The sequence below is a fragment of the Caloenas nicobarica genome, chromosome 4 (assembly GCF_036013445.1).
Source record: "Caloenas nicobarica isolate bCalNic1 chromosome 4, bCalNic1.hap1, whole genome shotgun sequence".
NCBI classification, from domain to species: Eukaryota; Metazoa; Chordata; class Aves; order Columbiformes; family Columbidae; genus Caloenas; species Caloenas nicobarica.
Window position 1 is genome coordinate 12,465,248 of NC_088248.1, and position 26,405 is coordinate 12,491,652.

A 26,405-nucleotide genomic window follows, 5' to 3' on the forward strand; every position below is an offset into this window, starting at 1 on the left:
GCCCACAACCACTCCTCTTGAAGCACAACCTGGTTTCCCTCTACACCCAATTTCCCAGTGTCAAGTCAGCTCTTCAGCCTACTTGTTCTGCCTATTCTCTTTTGCTAACTCTCCAAACAAGCACACTGCCTTTCCTGATCTTTGCCTGCAGCTCCAGGGTATCATGTTTGCCAGAGCAAAACCGATCTTGGCAAGGCCTGTGAGGACAGAAACCTCAATCCAGGAAATGTGTGGAGGTGATTTTTTTGCAGCTGTGGCAGGAGAACACCAAGCCACAAACTCAGGCACAGGAAAGGTCAAAAAAAGGCAAGTGGTGCCAGGAAAGGTATGATCGAAGTAAGGATACCTTCCCCAGAGTGAGAGGAGATCAGGTGCCCCTGGAGGAAAGTGGGTAAAGCAAGACAGCCTTCCAGAGGTGCTGCTGGGGACCAAGAGACCCTTGCCCCTTTCCAGCAAGGATGGAGAAATGGGTGACACAAGGATACTGGGGGAGGCTTTTCTCATTTTCACAGTAGGTTGCACAGTTGAAGAAAAAAAAAACAAACAACACACACACACAAAATCGCCTGAGTGTTTGAGGTGCTTATTCCTGTCCCACTCCAGCTGCTCCTGGGCATGCATGGTGTTTGTGCCTCTCCACAGTCAGGAAGCAGATGGATCCTGGAGAGACTTCTCTTCAAAAAAAACAACAAAATACCACACCACCTTTAACACACACATGTAATGAAGACATTCAGCCCAGGGACCCAAACTGTATCTAATCTGAAGTATAGCGCCTTAGCCACACACAAAGGAGACACCAAAGCCTCAGCTCAACCTACTGATCTATTCCTATTATGCTGTATCGCATGCTAAGGTAACAACCTTCGAGACATGAACATGAGATTAAACAGAGCACAAGGTTAAACTAACATGGCAGTTCCTACATTTCCCCTGCCTTCTTACAGCATATTGAAGTTTTTAGTGATAGCTTCTAAGGTTAGAATATTTTTCCAGCTGAATATTCTGTATTATGATGGACTTTTTTCTTCTTTATTCTTTGATTACTGTTATTATCTTGCATTAAATGAGAAGCCATTCATTTTAGTTTCCCATCTGCAGAATAATGTTTTACTGCAGTAATGATACTACATACCCAAATCTTGCAGTTAAACTCCTCAGAAATTTGAATGATGTGTACAACTGCAACTCAAATGAGAGCTGGAAGAGTGTTTTTTTCCCCTGCCAAAAAGGATTCCTCCCACCCTTCACTGTATGTTTCAATTCAGTATACATTTTCCAGTCTTCCAGCTTTAAAAGATTCTTGTTTCTCTGCAGGGAATACAAAACACTAATTCCAGCAAGATCACAATTCCAGTGGCTCTATAGAGAAGCACCAAAACTTTTGATTCTTCTTCTTGCTGAAAGTTTTTGTTATGAAAAGTAAAACACTTTTCCCCCCGCCCCCGTCTTGATAAGGTGGATAGCACATTTTAATGGCCTGTGCTCTGTTCGCACCCTATATAGCACCCCTTCCAGTACTGGCAGATATTAATGAATCTATGGCATCCTGAACTGAGACACCGCAGCTTACACTTGGAAAGCCTCCTTTAGAGGTTCTGCAGAAAATACAAACCATCAATTACAAAAAATCCGTTTACTCAGATTTGAGCAATGTGTTTACATCCTTCTTTTTATAGAGGTTTTACAGCGGAAATCTACAAGTTTCCCTGCCTCAATTATCTCTTTCTCTCAAAATGAAGGAACCTCTGAAGGTCACATCATTCAACTCCCCTGCATGAAGCAGGACCACCACAGTAGGCTGCTCAGGACCATGTCTGGACAGCTTTTGAAGATCTTTAAGGAAGGAGCATCCACCACCTCTACAAGGAACCTGTGCCAGTACTCAGTCAACCTCACAGTTAAAAATGGGTTTTGACATCCAGAAGGGATCTCCTGAGTTCCAGTTTGTACCCATTGCCTCTCATGCCTCTCACCCCCAGATCCCTTTCTGCAAATCTGCTCTCCAGCTGGTTGAGCCCCAGCATGTAAAAACAGTACATGAGGTTACTCCTCCACAGGTGCAGGACACTGCACATTCCTTTGAGTTGCGTGAGGTTACTGTTGGTCCATTTCTCCTCATTTCTTCTCAAGGTCCCTCTGAATGGCAGCACAGCCATCTAATTTATCAGCCACTCTTACCAGTTTTGTGTCATCAGCAAACTTGCTGAAGGTACACCCTGCTCCATCATCCAGAACATTCCTCTTCTGATCTATGCTCTCTTCAACTAGTCCATGACACCCTTGTACAGTTCTAGCTAGAGAATACTGCTTTCAGCATGTATCTGTTGCAGAGGGTGTTAACCACTCTGGCAGTAATACCAATTCTCATTCCATTCTTTATTTTCAAAGCATCACAAAAGTGACCCTGCACTTTTTATGCTTTTTGGGAAAGGTTAATTTTGATTTCTTTCCCTTTTTCAACTCAAAAAAGAGGAGGAAGCCAAAGCCATAGGCATTAGCTTCCACTTTGGATCTAAATCCCAATTTTTCTCGAAGTTTACAGATGCCTAAATTTAGCATTCCACTCCAAATCTATCTTTAACTAAAATGGCATTTCACTGCTTCAGGAAATGCTGGCTTAGTAAAACTTAAAACCACCTAAAACATATACGGAAGCTCACATATGTGAGCTTCACTGCCACAAGTAACCATTGAAGTCAGCAACTGAACAAGCTTTCAACAGCAGTGAACCATCCTGTACAGCACGATATGCTGTAAGAGATGCCAAGCATTCTCTGTTAACTTGCAAAGTCCACACACCTGAGGTTGCTCAACACTTCTAGGTGCTGTTTAGCATGTTTTTGAATAAGCAACTTAGATTTAAAACCTTCCAAATGCAGTGAAAATACTTCCCCGTAGCAAACAGGAATATTTGAATGTGCAAATGGAAGTAGTCAGGGACAGAGTAATTAGCAAGCATGTGGAGGATCTAATCACCAGGATGCTTTGGATGACCAATAAGGCAGCCTCTTGAAGGCCCTGGCTTCTTTGGAAAAAAATTAAACACCCTTTCGACTTGGCAAGTAACACGAGCACACACATCTTCCTGTATGTACTCCAACATGTTACTCTTCCTTATTGCTGTCTTTCTTACAACTGCCTACACTCCCAGACAATCCTGCAGCTCAATGCCCTGAAGTAACAAGAGTTTGACTCCTGCAGGGATTTCCTTCCTCCCTTCACGTGCCTCCCTCTCACCAGGCTCCCCATCCAAAATAACACATGTACATGACAACTACATTTACTTTAAAAGCTAATGTTTATCCTATAATGCTAAAACACTTACTATTTCCTTCCCAGACATTTAAGAAAAAATTGTGGTGCTCATGACAAATGTCATATTCCAAAATTTACCTCATAGCATAGTATCTCAGCAAGATAAAGCACTTAGTGAGAGAAAAACTTGGGAAGAGAGCCCCTTACAAATCCACAGAGAGGTAAGAATGGTAGATCTTTTTCAAACCGTGCTGTGCCCCACCTTAGTATGAAGAGCATCTAAAATAAGAAATGAGCTACATTTAAGTTTAAAAAAAAGATTCTGTAACCTCAGTGTTGATAAGGGTCTAAACAATTTTTATACTCACAGTTGCTTGGTATTACTGAAGTTCTTATTGCAAATATCAAAAATGTAACAGGTATAGTTTAAGGAATCTCACAGAAAAACACACATATTTCACTCTTCAGAAACTTCTTGCTTTAAATTATTGAATAACAGAATATCTGAGCAGCACTAGCATGTATGCAATGACAGATAAAGGTATATGACCCTGAAATTTGAAAATTCTGAAAATTCTGAAACTTAAAAATTCCTTTTTCCTACAAAAAATTCAAGAATCAAGTTGATTTCTAAATCTCCTCACTGAGCATGCAAGAAGCCAAGAACTGTGTGTGTGTTACTTCTTACATTGCATAATAAATTAATCTTTCTTTAGTAACACTCAAGCCACCAGTAAGTTTCAAGTAGTCACAGCATTGTACTACAATAGGGAAATTTATTAAGCAGCCTAACAGTTTGTGCTTGCTTGCCTTGTGTCTCCTCCTCTCTCTCGTGTCTTTTAGATAGTCCAGTTTTACTACACTTCTTATAGCAGTATCTCTTACATACTAATCTTCATCTGTAGACATTCACTGCTACTGCATAGAGGTTTTTTACCTCAAAATGAACCAGAACACCACTGAATTATGTCACGTTAAAAACCACACATTTTTGAAATATGATTTTAAACCACTCTACCACTTCACACTAAATATCCTCCTTCACCTCCACAGTTTTTGCTATTCATTATTCTAATTCACTGTTTTCTAAGCTATAGCAGGCCGTATCAGTGTTTGCCTGCTAATGAAAAAAATATTTTAATTTAAAGCTCTAGCTGGCTGCAATTCTGTTTATCAAACAGTTCCAATGTTAATAACAGGATCTGTTTTGCATAGTAATCTCCAGTAGAGAGTGTTTAATAAAATTACAACTGACAAACAGATAAACTTATCCATTCCGGATAAAACAAAATTGAAAATAACATTCTCTACCAGCCTGAAAACTGAAAAAAACCCCAAAACTGTGGGATTTGGGAGATTTTTGGTAGAAGCCATTTCCTTTTGATTATGATAATTACAGTGCAGTTTAGCTACATGTCAGAAGTCATATTTATAAGTAAATAACTAGGGACAGCCCAGGGCAAAACAGATTACAGTTCACATGGTTTCTGTTAATGCAAAAGTTGTAATTCTAAAGCTACTTTAAATATAGTAGAGGATTAACTCATTCATTTACTACTTGAAATAAGTTAGAGAAGCCTCCAGCAATTCAGCTGTGCAAAATGTTCAGAAAAGCAATTGGTACATACACAGGTACCTGCCAACTTTTTCCATCCTTCTCTAGCAGTCACACAGTGCTATTACTCAAGGCACAGCTGTTAAAAATATTTCCTGTACATTCCCAAAGATGACCCAAAGACCACAGCTCCCCCCAGGAATGGGGCAGAACTCACACCAACACCAAGAGCTCCAACCGGAACCAGAGTTCTACTAATATGTAGCATTATTGGAAAAATAATAATTAAAAAAAACAAAACAAAAAAAAAAAAAAAAAAAAAACAACCCCACCACCAAGCACACACACACACCCCGCCCCCCATTAAAATAAAAAAACCACACACACACCCCCCAAACAAAAAACAAACACACACTAAACAAAAAACAGACCAAAAAAACCCACCACACATCCCCCACTCAAACTTACTTTAAAAACTCCCATGCCCTCTAAGTTGCTTTTTCACCACAGGAGTCATTTTGCACAGAGACTAAACATGATCATTGCATACAATTAAGCTATGATTAGCTCATCCTATTTTGCAGTCAACCCAGGATGTGGTTTACTTTATTTGTATACATGGGCAGATGCATTCACTTTATCTTTGTTTAATATTGAGTACTAATCAGTTTACCTTTTGCTGCTTATTGATCATTTTATTTCAGATATGAGATTATAACATTTATCACTGCTAGCGTGACACCATCAGGGTTGGAAATGTTCCCAGAGTAAACAAAAAAGCTCCTCTTGAATACCAGAAAGAAAACTAGTGGGAAAGAGAATTAGTGGAAATTAACATTAGCGGGAATAAATGAGGAAGTAATTTATTTTCTGTTCACGGTTTTGTTAGTTCGAACAAAGTCTCCTAGAAAACTGCAGAGGGGCAGCTGTGAAGGATGCAACTAGCGTTAAGTTCTTCAGCATACATAAAACAGACATAGCATAAGCAAGAGTAGGCCCCATTCCACAACTGTGGTTTTCTTCATTTTCACATTTTATAGGTCACTATCATTAATGTTGGTCAAATTTCAATGAATCAATTTTAGCTTATGAGACTCACCACTGAAGATTCACTTTTAAAAGTGGGCAGTAGAACTGAGAGATTAAAATTGACACTTGTTCAAAAATTCAACCAACCCCACCAAAAAAAGTTCTTCATAAAATACACGTCTGGAGAAAATTTACATTTTACAAGGGTAATTCTAATGTGCTGGTTAGAACTCAAAGTCTCTAACCATTTCTAAGTATTCTATTTTCTCCTCTTAGTTCACAAATTAGTCCTTTCTATAACTATACAGACATATTCTACTTTATTATTTAATATGCAATCATGCAGCTGGTTTAAGATTAGGATATTTTTGTTTGATGTCATAATCTGTGTTATGAATTATTCTGTTTTTGAAATCATTTTAGGTACTTGTTCAGCAAAGCAACGTTTTTCTTTTCACAGCCACATAACTTGAGTAATGATAATGAAGCTAAAACCACTGGTGTAATTCATAACTTTTTCCTCTTCGTAAAACATCATTCTATCATCTTGGTGGCAAGCAGGCACTGGTACACATTGGATATTCCATTAAAACTTCTATTCAGAAGTTCAGATTATTTTACTGAGTGTTTTATTTAAAATATAGTAACGAACATTAACAGTTCACACTGCTCCCTCTTGTGCATCTTTCTTTCCATTTGCTAACCTTGACCGTAATTTGCTGTCACACTGCCTATGCACTGGTGACATGCTCATCACTGACCAATGCCTAGGACTCCTCACATATGAGAACCTTTCAGGACAACAAATCTTTTGATAGGTCTTAATATGCAAAGCCTTGGTATAACTGGGAGGCAAAGGCAGAAGGAAAACATACAGAAATAATTGCATAGGCAGTGGTCATACTAAGTTAATCATTGACTTGTCACAGACATCAGGAAAAACATAATAAAGCAGTCATTCAGGTCAGTCCTGACAAGAGCTTTTGCTCAATGGATGAATAGTGAATGCTTTCTTATCTGTTACTCAAAATTCAACTGTAGCCTGGATGTTAAAGACCTAATGAGGTCTGAGCCAAAGATGACAACCTAGAGTACAGGCCTAGAGGAAAACCAGATGATCATGCTGTCCACAATGACGTAAAACAGGAACATCAACAAGGTCCAAGAAAACAATATGAGCAGCGAAAATCACAGTCCTGCTCAGCCAGCAATATGTGTTTAGAATGTCAGAGACTGATGAAGTTTAATTTGGAGAGAAACAGATTGGTCTGCAAGAAAGCAGTAGGTGTTCAGTTTCTACAGATCACCCTTGAATTCACATTTGTTCATGAGATCACCTGGAAAAAGGTTGCAAGTGTACACCACAGACTGACATTCATTAAACCAGAACTTTGGAAAGTAGAAGGTACAAATCAAGAGAAGCCTGGCAGATAACCAGTCAGGTTTCTCAATGTGTTACCACTGCTAACAGTAGCATTCAACTGCCATGATGTGGGAAGAGAGGCCAGACAGAAGAGGTGTAGTAGGAGATACAACAGTGGAATGGAACTCACAAAAAAGCTCACAACTGGGACAAGAAGGAGGAGGCTGGTACCAGGTCTGCAGGGGAGCTGACAGCAGCAATCTCACAGGGCAGTGCTTGGTTGAGATCCAAATAAGAAAAGAGCCCCTCTGGTGAGTAGGAGATTTAAGTAGTTGGACAGGTCATCAACACAGAAATTAAAATTACTAGTTTTGAGTGCCCCTGAGTACAAATAGAGGGGAAGGGATGGAGAGGGAGAACAGCAGCAATGCATCTTTCACCAAACTACATGCTAGAGCTTTACTACTGTTCTTTTGCTACTTAGTATTATTTTCCTCTTTTGTTTCATCAGAAATGAACTTTGTTTTCTTGACAAGGAAAAATATTTTAAAATTTCCTTGCTTAGTTTCAAAACAAACCATGTTTTAAATTTTTTTCCTTAAGGATATGCAGGCAAATACTAGAAAAAGGTCATCTCATGATGAAAAAGCATAATAATAATTTTAAGAAATACTGATAAATAATTCTCCTTTTCCTAGTATTTCCCTTTTCTAATGTTAAAAAAAAAAGGCAAATTTGGACTACATTAGCAAATAGTTTGTGTTGGCCTGAAACAGTATTTTGGAAAGTATATATTTTGAACAAAAAATTTAACACAGCTGTGTAATTCTTACTTATGTGCAAATGGAAATTATTTTACCGTAAAACTGAGCTGATAGTTTGATAGTTCATTTCTTTCATAATCTCCAGAAGAACAATAGGTGTAACTAAAAAAATACCACTTTGTTGCATTCTGCTAAATCACAGAATGCTTCCAAAACTGAGAGATTAAACAGACCAAGACTCTCCAGCTTGAGAAAAGAGTTGTCAAATAAGAGGGAAGGGAGATAATAGAGTTCTATAAAATCAAGGGTAGTACAGAAAAATGAACATAAGTAACTATTCACTGTTATACAAGGACTAGGGAATCAAGTCAAGAAGTTTCTAGAAGAAAAACAGAAGCATCTTTCAACATAATGTGTAATTAAAACAATGGAACTCATTACCCAAAATGCTGCAAATGGCAAATATAAAAATGGAAAAATAAGCTGGATAAATTCAGATCCACAGCCAAGACTAGAAAAATGAAATTATCTTTTTTATTAACTCATCCTCAAGCACTGCCCGATCATCCTATGAGATAATGAGATCCTTCGATTCTCTGTTTTCTCCTGGAATATTTTAAGCACCATGCTTGCTTTCAAACCTGTCAGAGTTTTATATTTAATTTTAAAATATAAAGCAAATGGATGATTCTGCTTTCCTTACACCTAAGTCCATACCCGAGTTTGGCATAAAACACATCTAGGCCTCTAAATCATTAGTCCTGATTCAGCCAGGTATATAGTTACCTAGCTATCTTTTTAATTTCCACAATGACAAGAAAACAACTCCATTCAGGAAAAAGCTCACTGCAGTAAGAAAATTAAACTTTGCTAAAGTAGTGAGTTAACTAGTCTGGAAATGACTTTTTTCTTCTTTTTTTTTCCCCCTTCTCTCCCTCCCCAACGTAAACTGTTCATATTACTTTAAGCCAGGAGAAATAGTTCACGTAAGTGATCTAGTGCAATTTCATTACAGTGGATTAATATAAACCCTTCAAAGAATATCAGATTCTATCTAAGGACCTCTTTGATCTTTCATCCTATCAATCTCTTATTTATGGTACTATATTTAAGCTCAGATATACAAGAACTTCTTGCAATTTTATTACAAGAGATAAAGACCAAAGAGGAGATCGAATTAGAAAATTAGTGACAGGAAGCAAACAGTAGGAATCCAACATATCTACCTGGATGGCTGCCAGGTTCTTCTGTTCCTGTGATGGAGCCTCATGGACAAAACGCAGCCAATTAGAATGGCGTGGATTGCTTGCATCCAAGATATAAAGGACTTCACCTTTACTCCCACGAACCTGAAACATATAAGCACAATTAAAATTGTTTACTAAATACACACGAACATGTAAACCACTAAGGCGTGCTTGTGCTCTGCAAGTGAATCTTGCATTCAATGGTTACACAGAGGTGTGGTGTATTCATCTTTTTCTGTAAGTACCTTTATTCACTTCAGAACAGAGGGGCAACTTAAATCCAGCAACCGGTGTCAGCTTCCTTTGTTGAGCTCCTCCTCTCTTTTCTTAGCCTTTCCTTTAGTAAACAAGCATTATGACTGGCTCCCAGGTCTCTCTAATCTCACAGTATGGTCACTGGTGCTCAGGTTCTTTCCTCTCTCTTTTTTCATTCAGGTCCTGTTTTTCCTTATGACCTCACCAGGAACGGATATAACCTGTGAGGTCCTTTCCCATTCCAATCCTACTACCCCTTTTCCAGCTTTCCTTTCTGAGTTCTCCTCCTTCACTTGTTCTGATGCCAGCATTTTACTCCTACAGTCTACCTAATTCTTCTCATACTTTTCTATCTTGGGTCATTCAGTGTGTCTCTCATCACTTTCTCCAAATTCCTTTTCCTCACAACTTACTATTATTGCCCCATCTCCCTTCTCCAATACACTGTCCAAGAGCGAACCATTTTCTTCTGTAGCCTATACAAATCCTCTAACTCAATCCTCAATTTCCATTTCTCTTCTGCTGTTACAAGAGACAAAGTCAACAGTAACTTTGTTCAGAACAGAAGGAATAGAACGTTCTCTGATCTTGTGCTATTCCAACCACCATTTGGTTCCAACACCAAATAGTTTAGGCTCACTTGTGAGTTTCCGTATTCCTGCAATTACCCATGGTCATTCAGTGATCTTTGCCTTGATGGTTCTTCACCCTTCACGTTCTGTTTTCATACTTGATATTTCCTAGGCTCACTTGTACTTTGCTCATGACGTTCTCTCTCTAGGAGTTGTGATTCACCCTCTACAACCAGTTCCTAAATCTATCTATTTCTGCCTAGTTTCACATCTCCAGAAACATCTCAACCTTAACTGACAACCATCACAAATAGAATATGTCCATATCTGAATTCGATTTTTCTACAACGCTTGCTACTTCTCTCTCCTATAATCCCACCAGTTGCCCAGCCAACTTCCAAGCCCAACCTGAATTATCAGTTCTGTCCCCATTCCCATCCCACTACTCATCACTAAATCTTCTTTTTGCTTCTTTATCACCAAATATAACTTTCACTCGTCATACAAATTCCAAATTCAGTAGGTATGCTTTCATTATTGTTAACTCTTCCTGCCCCACACCAATCCTAAATGTCCCAGAAACTCATAAAACTCTTTTTGAAACTATATTCCTCATTTCTTTCTAAAACCTTCTATTGGTTCTGTTGGTTTTGGTTTGTTTGGTGTTTATTGGTTCGGTTTTGTTGTTTGGTTTTTGTGGGGTTTGGTTTTTGGGAGTTTTTTTCTGTTTGTTTGGTTGGGGTTTCTGTTTGGTTGGGTTTTGCCCTTTTTTTCCTTTCATTTAGCAAGGGCAAAATCCATCTTGTTCTTGGATGGAGATCCATCTTCAGATTAAGAACCAATATACCTGCTTTTATCAATTCCATATATCCTATTTTACAGTTCACTTGAATATCTTTCATATATGCCTCTTTAAAGGAAATTTAATATGTAGCCTCAATGAATTGTAGTCAGTCTTAAACTATGTTTGGCTGAAATTTTATCAGGAAATTATTTCAGTAAACAAATTAGTATACCACGTAGGTGAAGGGCTGTTAATTATTTAGTAGGGCAAACAAACATGTTCAGGTTTTGTCCACTAAGTGAAGAAGCCACTTTAAAAACTGCCCTATAGAATGGACAACAGATATACCCATGACAAATTTAACCAATGAATGAGACATGCCATTCTTTCCACTCTGGAACATCAATAGTAGTAGAGTCAATGTTTCCAAAGAACATTTACTAATAGTTGTAACACTAGATCAAGTAAATTGCCCAATTTTGGTCTGCTAGGCACTATTTTGAAGAAAGAATTGCACACACAAGGTATGTCATCTCTATATCAGGAGCTTTTGGATCCATAGAGATCCACAGATCCATAGAATGACTGTGACACAATTCCAGCTTACACTGGAAAAATGAAAATAGAATAGAAACCTAATTTTAACCAAGTCATTCTTTCCCCCTTGAAACACAAAGAGATACTGCTGAAAAAATACAGCTGCCATTTTGCCATGTTAAAAAATGGCTTGTTTTAAATAATAGATCACTTGAATCCCCACTGGTACAGAAGACAGAGAGCCATGCAAAAAAGTCATACGTCTTTACTGCTATTCCATGTGATTTATTTATATAAAGAACATATTTTCATTTTCATCTCTCACTAAGAAGTATCCAGAGTGGGTATTTCCTAAAAGCTAGGGATTTCAGCTCTGCAAGATCAAAATTAGATTGTCTTCATAGCTTTTTATTTATATTCCTCACATTCTTGCTGTATTTGTTTCTGATAGATGCAATATCAAATGTCTTGAGTGCTTAAATTACCCAAACTTTTAGGATACCATTAGAAAGAAAAGAAAATATCTATTCCATTACAATAATAGCTGGTGACAGCATGTTGTTCTCAGATAAAAACAAACTACTGTAGTTTTGAAAACAAATGAAAGCCTTCAAAAATTATACCTTATCTTACATGGGACGTGTCATGAAAAAGTGACACTTAAAAAGTTGTTTTACTTTCAAACGCACAGATTAACAAGAATGAAGAGTGTCAAACCTACACATTTTAAATGCACCTGGAAACAATATTATGAAAAACTGAGCACTGCAACAGGTTTCTCAAAGAGGCTGTATAGCCTCCATCCTCAAAAACGTAGCTGTTCAAAAGTTGTCTAGATGTGGTCCTGGGGAGCCAGCACTAGGTGGCCCTACTTAAGCAGGGGGGTTGGACCAGATGACCTCCAGAGACCCCTTCCAGCCTCACCATTCTGGGGTTCTGTGACTGTCACCTTGGGAAGTAATGCCTGCTTGTTACTGGAACCATTGTTTCCATTAGGAACATGGGCAGAATGAGTGCAATTGAACCATAAAAGCAAGCTCCAAATTCACACAAAAATACACGTTAACAGCATATTCACCTCCCGAAAAGCCACCTGCCTAGCAGAAGTGCTCCATCGACCATACTATAATAATCTTCCAGTTCTAAATATGTAATCCACAGAGCAGAACCTAACTTTGAGTGAAAACGGTTAACATTGCAGTTTAACATCTTTGAGTAACTGAAGTCAAGCTAATAGCTTTATGAATTAGGTACAAAAGCATGGGTTAGAGAAGCCCACTATGCAGGTGTTATGAAGATTTCCATCAGATCTGGAATTGGGTTGAAAAGAAAAGCAATGAAGATCCTATTATATAAACCATAAATTACGCTATCAACCTTTACATCCATTCTTCTTCATTTGCCTGATCTTTAAATTACATAAGAAAAATTTATATTCACTGCAATGATACACGATCATCTCTGTTGTGCTTTCTCAGTCTCTGCCAATCCACGAACAGACATCAAACACAAAGACTTAAGACGTAAGGAAACTATTGATAAAAGAATACAATAAATTCCTTTAAGACACGCTGTAATTTCTATTGCTTTTTTCACCTCATAAAGAAATAATGCTGCATCAAATACACAGATGTGTACTTAACGTGGACTAGACTGGTGACATTTACAGAATCACAGAATGTTAGGGATTGGAAGGGACCTCAAAAGATCATCTAGTCCAATCCCCCTGCCAGAGCAGGAACACCCAGATGAGGTTACACAGGAAGGCGTCCAGGCGGGTTTGAATGTCTCCAGAGGAGGAGACTCCACAACCTCCCTGGGCAGCCTGTTCCAGTGTTCTGGCACCTTCACTGAGAAGAAGTTTCTTCTCAAATTTAAGTGGAACCTCTTGTGTTCCAGCTTGAACCCATTGCCCCTTGTCTTACTGTTGGTTGGCACCAAGAAGAACCTGGCTCCATCCTCGTGACACCCACCCTTTATATATTTATTTACCATTCTTTTTTTCACTGGTTGCATAGATACGTGAGTTTACTAAATAAGCAACTGATCTTTGAGCACCATGGCAGTGAACACCAAACTTAATCAATAATTAAAAACAAACAAACAAAAAGACCAGGTCTTGCCTTGCAAATATATTTCTCATACTCAAAGCCAGTACAAGATAATCTTGGTAGTTAAATAAAAAATTTTAAAAAATAAAACAAAACACACACCAAACAAACACACACCAAACCACAGCCAAAAACCCCTCAACCACACAACACCAGCAAATCTACATTTTCAGTATAAGTGCACATAAGTATCATCCTTATTGAACTATTAATGAATTGAAATGAAATTTGGAATGTGTTCTAAAGGGTGGTCTCTCCACTAACAGTCCACTGAAGTCCTCAGTCATCCTTCTGCTTTGAAGCATGATCATAGAATTAGAAAATCAGCTTAATTAGATGATATATCAACAAATACAAGCTAAGATGTTTACACCTGGGGCTGCCTGTTAATCTGTTCTGATATCCAAGCAGACAGGATCAGAAATGGCTGTCACTAAGACGGATGTTGCACCGCAGGCCCAAGCAATTCTGCTAGCCACAGCAACAAGTGATTTTCCCTCCCGCATCCTCCCATCAGTGGCACTGGAAAGCATGAGAAATATACTGTGTAGCTAAAGTATCTCCCCCCAACCCTGATAGTTGCACCAGCTATAACAGCAAGGGAAGAAAATGGGATGACAGTGTCAAGCTGCTTATGTGCTCCTCAAGAAATTTAGCAAGATACTGCAATTTACCTCTCTACACTACCGAACTAGGACTCAGCAAGTACATTTCCGGAGCACCACAAAAATCTCCCCCCCATATTGAATAAGGTTTCTCAGCTTTCTTTATCTCAGAGAACCCTCTTTTAAAAACATTCATACAAACATCCTTACCACTTACTCCATATGAGACCTGGAGAACTAAATGGGATTCATTCTGCAACAAAGCTTCCAGTCCACTCCCGGAGGACTCCTTTCCAATCACCCAACCACTCCAAGAATCATCATGACAACCTGCCTGGCACAACTGTTGCTGGCAGGAAATTGTTGGAAAGCTGAGGATGTCTTTCTGGGAGATGAAATGAAACACACTTTTGTATATCACAAACTAAAGTAGAAAAGTTTCTATACAGTTGATATTGCCTCAACTAAGCAAAATCTTCCAGGTAGCTTGAGATGTGTTCCTTAAGATCCTCAAGCTACAGTGGTAAATCCAGGAAGGATTTTTAAAACTATTTTAATGGGACTTGAACTCAAGCACAAAAGTATTTCTAATTGGTTTTCTAAAGCCACCAAACTAAAAATGCTCTTAAATCATGAGACCACCGCTAAATAATAAAGGACTTGGTCTTCTTCATAAATCAGAGACTTAAAAGAATTGTGTGATATACCTATGGTCAACATAGAGAGTCAGTGAAAGACCTACAAACAGTCTTCAAAAGCCTAGCTACCAGTAGCTGATGACATACTGTAATGCCTTGTTTTGTCTAAAAACAGGAAACAGGACCTTATGCCTATTTCCTCTGAATAAAGGGGTAAATCCACGGCAGTTGAGGCTGCCTGCTGTAGTTCAGTCAACCATCTTAGTCTAGGACCCACCTATCACTGAGGTCCTTTTAACCACTGAAACCAAAATGTTTCTGTAGTTACTGTAACCAATGGAGATACTTCATAGTTTCTATTACCAGTGAGTGATGTGACCAGACATGCAGTCGCCTTTGATTTCCCACGGCAAGTAATTAGGTAGCAATTTGTTTCATACCTAAGTATAGGCAGACTTTGGCATGAGCAGAGAACAAGGCTGATTGAAATTCATGCCTGATAACCCATGGCAAGAAGTTGCCCCATTTTACACCACCTTTAATTAATTGTCAGTGACTACAACCAAAAAACCTAAGATGCATGCACATATCCAAAGCATGCACCAGACAGGAGAACACCTCAGATTGATGTGTTTAAGAGCTATTTTATTGTGAATAAACACAAAAGGTGTCACTGAACTGATTTAGTTAAATGGCTTCACAGTAAGATGGAATACCTGACATTCACTGTTATTGCATGGGTGGTTTTAACTCAAGATCAACCAGGACATCATTGAATTATGCCACATTAATGAACACCATGTCACTATTCAAGTACTCAGAAAAAAAATGAGCCCCTATGCATCATATAAGCTACCATATGAAACCCTATGCAGGCCTAGATAACGTCTAAGCTGCTTGTAATGCCCATTAACAACATGTACTACCCCATATGCTGGCCTTTTTTGCTGCAATGAAATTATATCCAGATTTTCAAAATACATCCAAGGTTGTCGTGTATGCTACTTCAAAATACTCACAAGTGCAATTGCAAACATTCTACCATGCACACCTGTCAAGAAAATAAAAAAAACATTCACTGAAAATAAGCAGATGGTTATCTTTGCTGAAGGCAGTAAACACACTGGCTGCTTTCTGGAAATCATTTTCTAAACACTTAGAAATTTAAAAATCTGTGTTCATTCAAACAATCATGTAAAGAAAAGTACTGTTTTCTGTACTGCATTTTTTCGATTAGCTGAAAACATGATTTTTATTGTTAACCGAATAGAACAGCTACATTCAATACTTCTGCGTCCTCAGTTTCAGATTCCATCACAGAGCCCACTACAGAGTAGAAATGCACCTTTTAACATGCTGTAGAAAGCATTAAAAAAACATTCACAAAAGAAACATGAGGCAGCAACTGTTGATTTGCTTACTCTCGAAGTAATATTGGGACATCGACAACATGGTACATTTTTCTTCAGCCAAAATATCGAACAAAAGTTTTCCATGTTAATGAAGTTCCTGCTGGTGCAATGTTATTTGACCTTGTCAGAGACAGAATGGTTCTGAAAGCTCATTCCTAGACTTCTGCTAACATTTTGTGGAGCTTTCAAAACAAGAATTGAACTTCATGTTCACTGGAAGGATATCCAAATCTCCCAAATCTTCTTATGCAAATTGTGCCTGATCTTCCGCAAATTCAAATTAGAATACTAGCACCTCAACCCATCAACAAGTACTTTCTAACATCTTAAATAAATCATATAACTGAAGATGTGAGGCTAACATGCTCAGTCACTTTCAGGAGTAGATTCTTCTCATCACCAAACCCAGAAGATCATTAGGGTACCTGTTCCAAAAGCCACTAACATCAATATAATACAAAGTCATACAATCAACCTGAATAAAGATTACTAAATCAAGCTTTAAAAGAGCTGATTAATAAAATGTAGCTAAATAAATGAACTGGTAAGAATATTAATAAATATTTTGGTCACCTATCTATCCCAGTGAGGATTAACTGAAAAAAACACTGGAAGTCTAGGATGCAGATTTGCAACTGAGATAGAGCAAAGTTACTGGAAATTCTGCTATCAACGTCTGACTGTTGTATGTGGCAAAAGTTATTTTCAACGCAACTTACTTAAAATGCATCCAGGTACATTTGTCTAAGAAATGAGAAAAAAATAATCTGAAAATTAAACAAAGATTCATGTGAAAAACAACATTAAAAACAAACAATTTTAAATGTAAGTACTACCTGGAGAGTAATGACTGGGAAAGTAGTCTTCATATGGAAAAAACAAACAAACAAACCAACCACAACCTACATTGCTAAGAACTAGATTTCTAATATTACATTCATCTTGAGAGCAAGCACTGAATTCCTCAAATTAAGATTTACTTCATCATGAGATTCAGGATATAATTTGTCGTAATGCCTTGTATGTAAAAGCCTTTCTATGCCAGAATCACATTTACAGGCAAAACACACCACCATTAGATTAAAATGCTTGACTTCTCATACCTCAATCCTCAACATTAAAGCTCTGATCTAAAGGTGGTTGTAGTCGATAGCAGATTTTTTGTTGCCTTCACTAGTTTTCAGGCAGGTTTATTTAACTGCAAACAATTGCAACTGCGAAAGTGTTGAGAGTAAAGTAGTAGAAACATACATTCATTTCATTTCCTAATATAAATAAACATGAAGAGTAACTTCCATTGGAAGACTGATTTCTGGCATGTTTCTGTTCTTTTTGGTTTTAATATAACAATGAAGAAAACAATCTTGGCAGATAGACAGAAACCAAATCTGAAATACGTAACATTAAGTGCTACACAGCGTATTATGTGCTATCCAATCCCGACCAATATTTCTTCATGGTATGTCAGATTATTCGAAGTAGTACTAAGTCTTTCCAGCCCTCCCTGTTTTAACATTTGCCAAAGTCATCACCAAAAGTATATGCTTGCCACAATGGAATAGTAGTGAAATGAATGCTGCTTTCTTGGTCAGGGACAATAAAGAAAATAAACTGAAGGAGTATCTTCACTTTGCAAAGGGACATCTGAGCTTCCAGAGGCAAAAGCTTCTGTGAACTTTAATACCTAAAGATTATTCTGTTCTTGCCCTGAAGCACTTGCTCTTCCAGCAGATACACATAATTTAAAAAATGCTCTGCCAAGTATACTAATATAGACTCACAAGGCAGCATTTAAACCAAGTGTTAGTGGGATACTAAGAATAAGAACAAAACTCTCGATTCATCACCAGCAACTAGCTGTGTACGTAACTAGCACAATATGCAATTCAGTCTAAGAGATAACATCACAGGGGTTGGGGGATAATGGGGAGGTTGTTTTTTGACAGAGTAAAAGAGCACAAAGCCATTTGGATGCTTTCTTGGCTTTTTATTATTACATCTATAACTATACGGTTGCCACAGGTTTGGTTTCCCTCTCCACCCTCCCCTTCCATATCACTTGTAAATAAAATGTTTTAGCATGTATCTCTTTACAAAGGTAACAGCAAAATAAAGAATGCTTCCCCCCCACAATCCTCTGGAATGAGGAAGTGTAAACCTTTGATTTCTTCAAAACTATGCAAGGTACAGGCAGACTAACACAAACTCTAACACACTCAGAACTTTATTTAACAAAATCACTGGACCAGATAATTTATTTTGGCTTTCATCTTTTCCAAATGACCAAAAGAAAACATAATGTGTACAATTCTCTCTCAATGTGTTGTTTTAAAGATGGCAACTTGCAATGCCAGTCTCGGAGAAAAAAGAACAGTTTGATCAAAATAGATCACATCTACACAACTAGAAATGCATTTGGTAAACTTCCTTACAGTAAACTATTCCACAAAATTGAAGCTCAGATTCCAAGCATCACATACCAAGAAAAGAAACATTCCACTAATGTTCATTTTTACTTGACTTATAAAAAGCCTCTCCTACATAGCCTTCTTTCTAAAGGTGTCCTCTCTGAAAACACGGTTTTTTGACTGTCATCAGACTGTGAGGTCAGGCTTTAGTGTGGATTCATCCAATAGCCTTCAATTAATTATTTTTAATATTAGGTACAGCTGACTATGCACAAACTTGGCTGGTTGCTGTGACTGCCTCTCACAGTTTCTGGAATAACCATCTACTTGGACTGTTCAACATTTTACTTTCTGCGTTCCTGGTCTTGATTTTCAACCTCAGACTACTCTCAGCATGATTTAAATTGCATTCATATTGACTTCAGTGGACAACTTGGGTTCAAATATTCAGGAAGTCGTAAAATTTGGTATGCAGGAATATTTTACAGGTTGTCAAAACTAGGTTACAAGAAGATATTATAAAATGGTTTTAGAAAATCTCATAAAAAGCTCATTTTCTGGTTTGCTGTCAATGAGGTCATATTAGTGTCATCAGTAAATACATGTATTTGCTTTTTATTTTCTATCTTACATAAACAGATAAATCTCATTTAATCACCAGCAATGAGGCCTAAAGACCTTCTCATTGCTATAATCCACCCACTATCCCTTCTGAAAACTTTGTTCCAGCTCAAGTATTTTATTGATTTAAAATAACCTGCAGAAACATCATGAAAAGGCAAGTGAGCCAGGGCACATTAACATGTACTATATTCGGCAAACATTTGTAATAAAAGCACATTGTATTGTTTTGTTTGTATTGTTCTGTTTTCAGCTAAGAACAAGGAAGATTAAACCAGTTGCTCTGAGTACATAACCAAAGGAGACAGGGGACCGAATTGTCCACACCCCCTCTCTGGAAAAGGCTAATTTGGGCACACTCCTAGATTAAAAAAAAAAGGGGGGGGGTGGGCAGGAAGCAGAAAAAGGTATAGGAATTCACATACTTGAGTTAACAGTCATCTAGTAATATTTTGCCACTCACAGTGTTTATATTGAATTTGGGTTTAATGAGATAGGCTTTTAGCATTCTCTCACCCATTGGGCCAGTTTGTAGAATCTATTTATAGTTCTGCTCAGACTGTATCGAAACTATGCTCTCTTTATAAGCCGCTCAACAACGTTAATGCTGGAATGTTTTTCAAACAAATGCACAGATAGCGCCTTAAGCCAGATGTAAAACATAAGCTTTTTTTGTATAGTGCCACACAGCATAAAGGTACTAGTCATCCTTCCACTTCTAATCATATAAAGCTGAAGAAGTAGAAAATAAGCCTCCTTCTCAGTGTAAAACAGGACTAAATATGCACTCAACACAAACTGTTTGGCAGGGACAAGGCAATTCTGCTCTAAGAGCTACAGAAGTAAAGAAAGATTACCAAGATGGAACACAAGCACTGAAAACCAGGTGTTAATAAGTTGGAAATGTTATTACAAGTATTGTTCAGTTAGTGTAATCTCCTCAACTGGTGAACTCAGATTTTTGCCACAGGCAAAGACAGCTATGACAGAAACTAGGATGGGTTAAGGACTTAATTACAAATTCTAGTGTATAAACTAATATTTCTGCCTAATACACATTAAAAAGTTCAGAACAGCCCTGGAATTTGTTGTGCCTTCATCTGCCCACAGCACCAAGTTTTAATTTTGCTAAGGATCTCACAACTACACATTGCATTACGAAGTTACTAAAATTTGAAACGATTGCCAAACCCTAGCACAAGTGTCACAGCAGGAAATGTTTTATATTACAGTTGGTGGAAGCTATGAGCCAACATTTGTTGATCGGCATAAACCAGTATCTCGGTAAGTTACAATCATCTTCGCATATTCAAATTATTTTAATCTTTTATTTTCACATTTTTTTGTAATATTTTACAATGTTGTTATATTTTTATGTTTTTCTTCATTTTTTTTCCCACTTCATTGATTAAAAACTATACTTTGCTATTTCTTCATTGTTTTTAAGAATGCAATCCCCTTACACACAAAAAGGCCTATTTTAAAGGCATTAGTAAGTACAAAATGTTGTTACAGTATCTTTAAGCTCAAAAAAAAAAAAAAGTGTGATGGTGTCACTCGAGACTACTCACTTCCCACATGAGCCTGCAGTCTGTGTCATCATCCAGTTCTTGTGGCATTCGCTTCTCCCCCGCAAAGGGGCCAAATTTTTCACCCTAAGGAATAATAATAAAAGAAAAAGCATCAGTGGTGGGGGGGAAAAAAGGAAAAAAAAAAAAAAAAGGCGGGGGGGGTAAGTGAATCATCAAACTCCAGCAGAGCTATAATTTTTAGCTTCAAATGGAAAAGGACAGTTTTCCTTTGTCATTCTACTATATGCCAAGAAGTTATACATCCTTTAGGGTTCAACTTCAAGGTCATTTCCATTCTTTTCATAGCTTGGAGGATCTATTAAAACCATACCTTTCCTCTACATGCTTATGTCTTCTTTGGGAAACAGCATTTTTCTTCATTTTAAATAAGGCTGAAGTTTACAAGTCAAATTTCTAACATTTCTTGTAAGATTTTCAGGAAGCACCTTGCAATAGACATCCAAATAAAACAAAGTATTTGGCAAACACAAAGTTTACATTAGATTTATTTGCAAGATTATTTGCAACACTACTTTTTGAAGTGCCACACATCAAAACACTGAATAACTGAGGTTTTGTTCATACAGAGAGATTCATTTAAAAACGCAGGGAGTATGCATGTGTCTGAATTAAATCAAGCCTTCATAAGCAAAATTAAAATGTTATACCACCTGCTAGTCATAACACATGCTGTGAAAGCATCCATTGATACGTTCTTCCAAAAGTTTTGGGTATCAGTGGGGTTTTTTTCCTCCACAGATAACGTTAACAGCAGCATAAATTACGTAACTAGTGTTTTCTTTTTACACAGGCCTAATTTTTTCCCCTCTCTTGTCCTACAAACCAGAATGCAGAATGTTATATTCCTTTAGACAGTACTCGAATCGAGAAGCTATATAGTCTTCTAAGCACTACAGAGTAAAACTATATAATGAAAGGCAACATTGTCATTTCTTGAAAATCACAGTATCTTGGCTAATAAAAGTATCGATCTTGTCCACATGTCCCTTCCCCCAGGCACATTCCATGATCCTAGAAACAGCCTGCTACATGTTTTCCCTTGCCTAGTTTTTACAGACTGCCTACAAGTAGGGTGGAGAGGAAAAAGTGGAATGTAAAACTTCCAGGATCATTCCTCTTAGAAAGAACCCACCAAATAAAAAAAAAAAAAAAAAAACGGTATTTAAAATTAAACCTGAAGAGGTAGTAAACAACAGAAAAGAAAACTAGTGTTGCATAATAAGGCAAGAGAATTGAGGAGTAAAATTGGAAAACGTCCACAATGAAGACTTCATGAGAAAGAACAGTAAAGCAGAAGGTAAACACACAAGAACAGAAGACGACAACTGGAGCCCAGAGTAGTAACAGAGACACAGATATGGGCAGTGATAGCAAAAACTGGCACTATGGGACTTCATGTCCTTCATATCTCACCGGTCTCTGGATCATCCTTCATCATTTTGCCAATCAGATAAAGTCAGGGTTCCTCCCCAACAGCTTTACAAATCCTGGGATTTAATACTCAAATGGAATTTCCCTTCTTCCTTTACCTCATCAGCAATGAAGATGAAAACAGGTCAACACAGTTGCATGTGTGCAGCACCTCAGCAAACATACTGTTGTCTGATAGGGGCCATGCAGGTACCACATGGGAGGCAATTCACTTAGATTGTGTTGTTTGCTTAGGTTAAGGAGGTGGAAGAGTCAAGGTGGTGGCAAAGGAAACGTGCTCTGGAAATGCACGGTCCTGTTCAGCCTCAGTAAAGGCAAGGTAGGTCCTTTCTGCAGCAGTCACTTCCTGCCAGGCTGAACTGGCGTTTCGCATTCACTTAGAAAGCAACCAGTAGATTTGGAGGAAGAAGAAAACCAGCTCACTACAACTACTGACCTCGAAGAGAGTGCATAATTGTACCTACAAAATCCCTCATTACTCATAGCGATTATCAAAATGAGAAGTTTATGGGACTATGATCTAGATTATTTCTGTAGAAAGAAAACAAAAACAACAAACTCCATAAATTTCATATGGAAATTATTTGAAGGTGCAATGAATAAGGAACCTGGAAAAACTAGTCTCCCACACTCACTTCAGTGGCAGAACAACACCTTTAAGACAGCACAAAGATAGTAATTTCTTCAAGTACTTGGGAGGCTTCCACAACCCTCACCTCAGTAATACTTTCATCTTTGCGATCCCAAGGATCCCTAGGTACATTATAAAAGCACCTACAGGCTTAATTTCACCCATCACTGAAGCACACGTCACCTCTGGGATGAAACACGCCAACAGCTTAATCCTGCATACTGACTCAAAACAAGAAACACCATGCATCATTCTTACCTCAGCTACTTCAAACCAACAAACCTCTACTGCAAAACTTGTAAGATTTTCTAGAAGCTCAAAACAATAGCAAAATCAAAAGGCAAGATGTCCACCTCTAGAGTAAAGTAAATGTAACATGAACAGGTGATTCAGACTTTGAAGCACTTTTTATAGCCTCTCATATTTTAAGAGAAAGCAGAAATTAGAGACAGCAAAATCTGATGTCTTGGAACACAAAGGTCTATGGGGATGTGTAATTATTCATTTAGTCTTTAAGAGCGTTTTCTTCAGATATATCTATTTATTAGTCCTACTCAATGAACATGCTGTCATATACCAATATATACCAATTAAAAAAATACTAAGACTTCAGCTTCCACTCTAAACAATAAAAGCGAGGCATGCAAGGCAATCAACCACAGAAATTATTGAAGATATGAAAGGCACATCATCCAAATGCCAAAAAAGCTATTTTCAACAGTTGCTTTCAAGAAAGCAGCAGTGACTAATCTTCCAGCCACAGCAAAACACTAAGAAATGTAGTGGTGCACTCTGATTATACCCACGGTCTGATGATACTGGTGCTGTAACCAAAGGCCAGTTATTGGAGCAAAGAAATTTACAGGAGAATCACAGCTTTTGTTAAGGTAGCAAAACAAAACATTTCCACCTTTTATAATTAGACAAAAGCTTGGAAGAACAGCATAATGCTAAGAGGTGCAAAAGCAGATGGCAGACAACAGCAGTTCAAAATTCAAACTTTGCTAAGAGTAGAATTTTCATAGGTCTACTTCACCATGGCTTAGTAATTGTATAGTTGGTACCGCAATTTCTGATTATAAGATCATCAGAAATGTGTTTTACTTTCAGTTAAGACAACTACAGTTGCGTGATAGCAATTGAGAGAAAATGGTGCAGTATTTGCTACTCAGGAACAAAGATCTTACTTCACAATTAAGCATTATATTCAACACCTCCTCCAAATCCCAAAGTTCCAAGGAATTATTTTAACAGCCTTCAGCTATTCTGTGTCATAGCCCTGAAGTGTAGTACTGCTGCCTTGTTACTGGACAGGAAAACATGTTGATAGCACTTCAGATGAGATTTTTCTTTCCCTGGAATAGAGTAACACACAGTCCAGCTATATTCAACATATCATCTGTGTTATTTATACACGCACCCTTCTTTGAACAGCTGTGGTGACACACAGTGCTTAGGTATCCAACCATTTTTAGGAATATCTGTTTCAACCGCTGCCCACAGTGCAACTAAAGAGCTGGTTCCTCAGCCTATCAAACTGCAAAGTCTGCCTGTCAGATACATACTTCTGATCCAGGCCTTGCACACAACAATTATCTGTGCTACCAGCACAGGCAATTCACCGCCCAACAGAAGACAAGCCTGTAACACTGTCACCAGAAACTCTTAATTACAAATAGATCTTACTACAACCACCTTTACCTTCGCATTCCACATGCAACATGTCACATTTACAACATTTCAGTTTTGCTAGGGTGTCCTATATGACACACTCATGCTGGTAGAGCTGCATAAGCAGAGCTCTGACAGCATATACTTTGCCTGTATAAAGAGAGAGTTCAAAAGCAATGTGGAGTAACTCGAGCAAGAAAATGCTCTATCATTCCTAGCTCAACTCTGAATTGACATTCAGAACTGATACTAACACGTGGATGACAATTTCAGTAAGTGTCACTCTAGACCTCGGTCTATTTCAGAGTCCCAGGGCTTAATATATGTGAGTAGAATATAACCTTCCTTTCTGTGTGAACTCCCAGAGTGTTCAAATGAAAGTTCAGAACCTCATTGTAAAACATTTGAGCCAACTGATAAAAATTTGTTCCAATTCCACCCCCCATTAACACTCAAGGACACTTTAAAAATGAGAGACCCCTGCCCTATGGTGCCTAAGCCTTGTTGGCAAAACCACGGAAAAATTGGGCAGCCCTCCCAAATCACTCAGAGCCAAAGCCAGGAGAAAGGTGGAAAGCAAAACATACAAAATATGTAAAAGTGTATACTAATGCAGGGTTCATAACTTTAGATACACCTATATCTGTACAAACAAGCCACCTGAATAGTTGTAACTGGGGTTTCAGATAATCAAGAGACTTACAATTCAATTACAAGGTGTCAAGGGACATGAGCTGGCTGGGGTACGAGAGACCTGAAGTTCAGCTCAACCACATCTTTCACAGGCCCGGCTTTATTATCCCGAAACGATTAATTAAATTACCCATCCCACCAAGCTCCAAGAGCAGGGGATGACATGAGCCTGCAACCGGCAGTACTTGCACCGCAGAGCAGCACCACGGTCCGAAGCCAGACCTCCAAGGAGGCCGCCCCGTCCGGAGGAACCCTGCCCTGAGGACAGCGCCAGAACACAAAAGAAACAGAGAAAAGAAAACCGACACGGGGAAAACTGTCCTCCGCCCCCACAGGCCAGGCGGCGGCCCGGTCCGGCCCCTCCGCCGGTGCCAGCGGCCCAGCTGCGGCCCGCACCCTTTCCCGCCCCGATCGGCAGCGCCGCGGGCACGGCGCCCCAGCGGGGACCGGCTCCTTTTTACTGGGAGGGGGCGACCGGTGCCTCCCCCGCGGAGCGGGAGCCCGGGCGGACGGAAGTGGAGCCAGCGCCGAAGTTGGAGCGGGGCAGCCCGGCCGGCGGCGGGGGGCGGAGGAGCCGCCCCGCTCTGCGCTGCTCCGCCGTGAGACGTGGCGGCCGCTCCCCGCCGGGACGGGCCGTCACCCCGTCCGGCGGGGCCGTCACTCACCTTTTTAACTCTGCGGGCCGTGTAGAGCCCCATCCCGTCCTGCACCCGCGACGACTTCAGGGCGAACCGGTCCGGCACGTACATGCCCAGCATTTTGCGCCGACTCGGGCCGCCGCCTGCTACGGGGGAGGCGGATTACCGGAGACTTCCATTGCACCGGGGGAAGAAGGCAGGAAAAGGGGCTGGTTGCGGGGCTCTCCCGGCTCCTGAGGAAGAGGGGAGGAGCCAGGCCGCCGCCGGGGCCCCCACCGCTGCCGGGCAGCGGAGCCGCGGCGGGACGGGGACAGGGGGCGCGCGGCTGTTCCGTTAAATCACGGCGCGTGAGGCGCACAAAGACGAGCACAAACATAACCGTGTCTGGGATAAAAAAATAAAACCCTGTGTCTGCTCACTACGTACTGAGCAGGGGCATCCTACTCTGATTAATACTGAACATAATCTAGGTGGAACAGGTGGAAGTCATTATCACTTAAGAGAACCTATCCTGTGGGCAATTACTAATCTAAAGATACATAAATCCTCAGTTTTGGTCAGCCTGCCCCTCTACAAGAGTAACTTGCTAA

At 39.1% G+C, this 26,405-nt stretch overlaps 1 protein-coding gene across 4 annotated transcripts in view; it reads right to left on the bottom strand.

The window, feature by feature from the left end:
• Positions 1 to 26,061, bottom strand: part of PRDM5 (PR/SET domain 5) — a 95,354-nt gene extending 69,293 nt beyond the window's left edge. For all 4 annotated transcript variants that reach the window (XR_010606132.1, XM_065634143.1, XM_065634142.1 and 1 more), the window contains exons 1-3: positions 25,843 to 26,061; positions 20,731 to 20,814; positions 9,196 to 9,318 (exon numbers count right to left, since the gene is read on the bottom strand). Coding sequence is in view for 3 of the 4 variants with exons in the window: in XM_065634143.1 (XP_065490215.1) it covers positions 9,196 to 9,318; positions 20,731 to 20,814; positions 25,843 to 25,935 (300 nt within the window). In the remaining variant the exon portion in view is untranslated. The remainder of the gene's footprint in view (positions 1 to 9,195; positions 9,319 to 20,730; positions 20,815 to 25,842) is intronic.
• Positions 26,062 to 26,405: the final 344 nt, after the last annotated feature.